Here is a 3,268-nt window from a genome sequence, read left to right as displayed (position 1 = left end):
AGAACTGGTGTCTAACAGTGAAATCGTATCGCTGTTTTTTCTACATCCAAGACTGTCACTGTTAAATCACAGTCGATAATAACTTTAATAGAATTATAGCGACCAGAGACAAATATTTTTTGTCAAGAATTGAGTACCACCTACGCCTGCGTAAGTGGATTTTTGAGAGTCTAAAGAGGACGTACATCTAATCTCATCTGTGGTGTGGTGCCAGATAGTTTATGGAGGTGGACGTGCAGCAATACACATCCTTAAGATGGATATACTGGAGTTCCAAGTAATTTATTGGATAGTTGGTATGTTGATCTCAAGAGTCGATTCCATCACTAAAGAAGATCGTTATAACTTATATACTGAACTATTTGTTGACAGTTTTTATAATCCCAATCTCCGGCCTGTTGAAAGCGATGCAGATCCTTTAGAGGTATGGGTAACCTTCTCCCTGATTTCCATCAGCGAGGTACGGGAAAAAGATCAAACACTGGTGGGATTTGGTTACATAGGTCTTAAATGGGCGGACACTTTCTTGGGTTGGAATTCAACTAGATATAATGGATTGGAAGACATGGTTGTGCCACAAGTGCAGGTATGGAGACCCGATGTTGTTATTGGAAATATGGTGGAGAAGACCACCATGCTAGGATTTGATGAGATGCCGATTCGACTCATCAACACCGGTCATATTATGTGGTTCCCAAATATCCTATTCCAAACAGCATGTGATATAAACCTGCGATATTATCCTTTCGACACTCAAGTTTGCACAATTCAATTAAATCCGCTGGTATCAGTGATTGGCGAAATAGAACTGCGCCTTGCGTTTGGCCACAATCCTTTGGCCGAGTATGGGCCAAATGGACAATGGGAGCTTATAAAACTTTTTTTGGAGGAGACGAACGATCAGTACAAATCTATATTAAAATTTGGACTGACTTTAAAACGTCGTAGGTCGTTCTACATCATGAACGTCGTTTTGCCAATTATTTTTTTGTCTTTCATGGGAATCTTAGTATTTGCTTTGCCGGCAGAATCTGGTGAGAAGATGTCCTTAACTATCACCATTCTTTTGGCTTACATTGTTTATCTGACCATCATTAGTGAGAACATGCCTCAAACATCGATTCACATTTCATTGCTTGCGGTTTACCTGACAATTCTTGTGGCGCTTAGTGCTATATCTGTAATCATTACAACATTAGTGTTACGACTTCATCACACAGATGATTCAATCCCTGTTTCCAGAGGAATTGGAAAAGTAACCAATTTTTTTCGGGGTCGCCGTCGTCGTTCTTCGAAAATCGTAAACACCCAAAATGCGGTTGTAACTCCATCCAGCACAGAAAGTATTGACGGTAGTCAAGATTCCGATGATAATGTGACTTGGAAAGATGTAGCCAGGTCGTTGGATGTTATTTTCTTCTGGCTATATCTATTGATAACAGGTTTATCAACAGTTGTACTTTTACTGCTTATGCTTACATAGAGGCGTGGTAGATAATGTCATGGCAGGTGTTTGCTGTTATTCATATTTAATGTGCAGTTAATATTTCAATTATTCATATTTTTCTATTGTTGATGCTCTAAATATTCATATTTATTCTATTGTTGATGCTCTAATTGTTCATATTTAATCTATAGTTGTTGTAGTCATTGTAATCACCATGTCATAGCCGAAGTATTCTTTAAAATCTGTGACAATCTGTGTACTTAGGTTTTTAACCATGGTATTAAATGATTTCTAATTATGTAGGGGGGTTGGATGGCTGAATGGTTAGCGTGCGCGCGCTGTATCATAAAGTCTGTCATTGAGTCGACTGGCGTGGTTTCGAATCCCCGGTTGTACGTGACAAGGAGTAGGGTCGCCTGTCCAACCTCGTGGGTTTTCTCCGGGTCCTCCGGTTTCCTCCCACTGCTAAAGACCCCTATGCGCAAGCGAATTATTGAAATAAAATTAAACCATATGTTAGTCCTGAAATGACCTAGTTTGTGTCGAGTGGACGTTAAACCCCATTCTCTCTCTCTCTCTCTCTCTCTCTCTCTCTCTCTCTCTCTCTAATTATGTAATTAACGGCGATGGTAAAGCGAGGGTATACCGACGACAAATGTCACATTGGGTTTCTTTTTTTGAAGAGTATATATTATATGATGATTCATAGTTATAGAAACTCATTTTGTATGCGATCTTGATTGTGATTTAGATGATATATTATTATATTTCATGGCAATAAGCTCAGTTTGTATCCGATCTTGATTGTGATTCAGATGATGTATTATATTATTATATTTCACAGCTGTAGAAACTCATTTTGTATCCGATTGTGAGGGGGCTTCGTCGACACTTTCCACCCAGGGCCCTGTTTCTCGAAATCTAAGATAAAAGATAAAAATAAAATCCAAATTTTAGTAGATACTTCAATTTTGATTGGCTAAGCACTAAAATCATTCTAATATTATCCAATCAAATTACTAAAATTTGAATTTTATCTTAGTTAAAATTCCGTGAAACAGGCCCTTGGTTGGATAAACTAGTGGTCAGGCGACATGCGGTATATGGTCAGATCTATTTATCGCGACGATCAGTTCCTGGAATATTGCCAGACAGCTTTTCCGGCAGCATGTTGTTCAATAAATTCTCGCCCCCCCCCCCAACCCCGCCTTACCCCTAGTTGAATCTCGCGCATTTGGCCCCCTTAACCCTGGACTTTGCCTTGGCTTTGCGCCTCCACACACCGGAGGCTGGCGCCGCAACGGTTCATGGCTATAGAAACTCATTTCGTATCTCATCTTGATCATGATTTAGATATTATGTTTCATATATAGCTATAGAAACTAATTTTGTATCTCATCTTATCTCGTTGGAATTTATCTATATTCTATGTTTCACAGCTGTTACCTTGTCCCCAAATAATTTATAAATTCAAATAAATAATCTAGAAATACTTTATTTCTTTATTCATTTAAGTAAATATAGCGATAATTTAATCAACCCCATCACTCCATGTTGCCTCAAGCGAATAAAATAAACAATTTAGGTGGGAACCTTCTTTTTTCTGAACCTCCATCATTTGTTGTTTTTTTTTAAAGTGGCGAGTCTATTTTCGAAAAACAATAAAAGAAGAAGAAGAAGTCTAATGATATGCTGGGGTTTTTTATTTTTAAATAGTGCAAATATTTGAAGTTCGTAAATCACGGGATAAAAACAATCATTTTGTCGGCAATAAATTATAATGTTAATTTAAATGTCACGCCAGACAGTTAAGATGCAGTA

At 37.9% G+C, this 3,268-nt stretch overlaps 1 protein-coding gene across 1 annotated transcript; it reads left to right on the top strand.

Annotated features, from left to right (window-relative positions):
* Nucleotides 1–2,004, top strand: LOC126814987 (neuronal acetylcholine receptor subunit alpha-7-like). The gene has a single exon (XM_050540491.2). The coding sequence runs from the start codon at nt 257–259 to the stop codon at nt 1,481–1,483; it is 1,227 nt and encodes a 408-aa protein (XP_050396448.1). The 5' UTR covers nt 1–256; the 3' UTR covers nt 1,484–2,004.
* Nucleotides 2,005–3,268: the final 1,264 nt, after the last annotated feature.

Source organism: Patella vulgata, chromosome 3, assembly GCF_932274485.2.
Source record: "Patella vulgata chromosome 3, xgPatVulg1.2, whole genome shotgun sequence".
Classification (NCBI taxonomy): domain Eukaryota; kingdom Metazoa; phylum Mollusca; class Gastropoda; family Patellidae; genus Patella; species Patella vulgata.
This window is presented reverse-complemented; position numbering and strand designations above follow the sequence as displayed.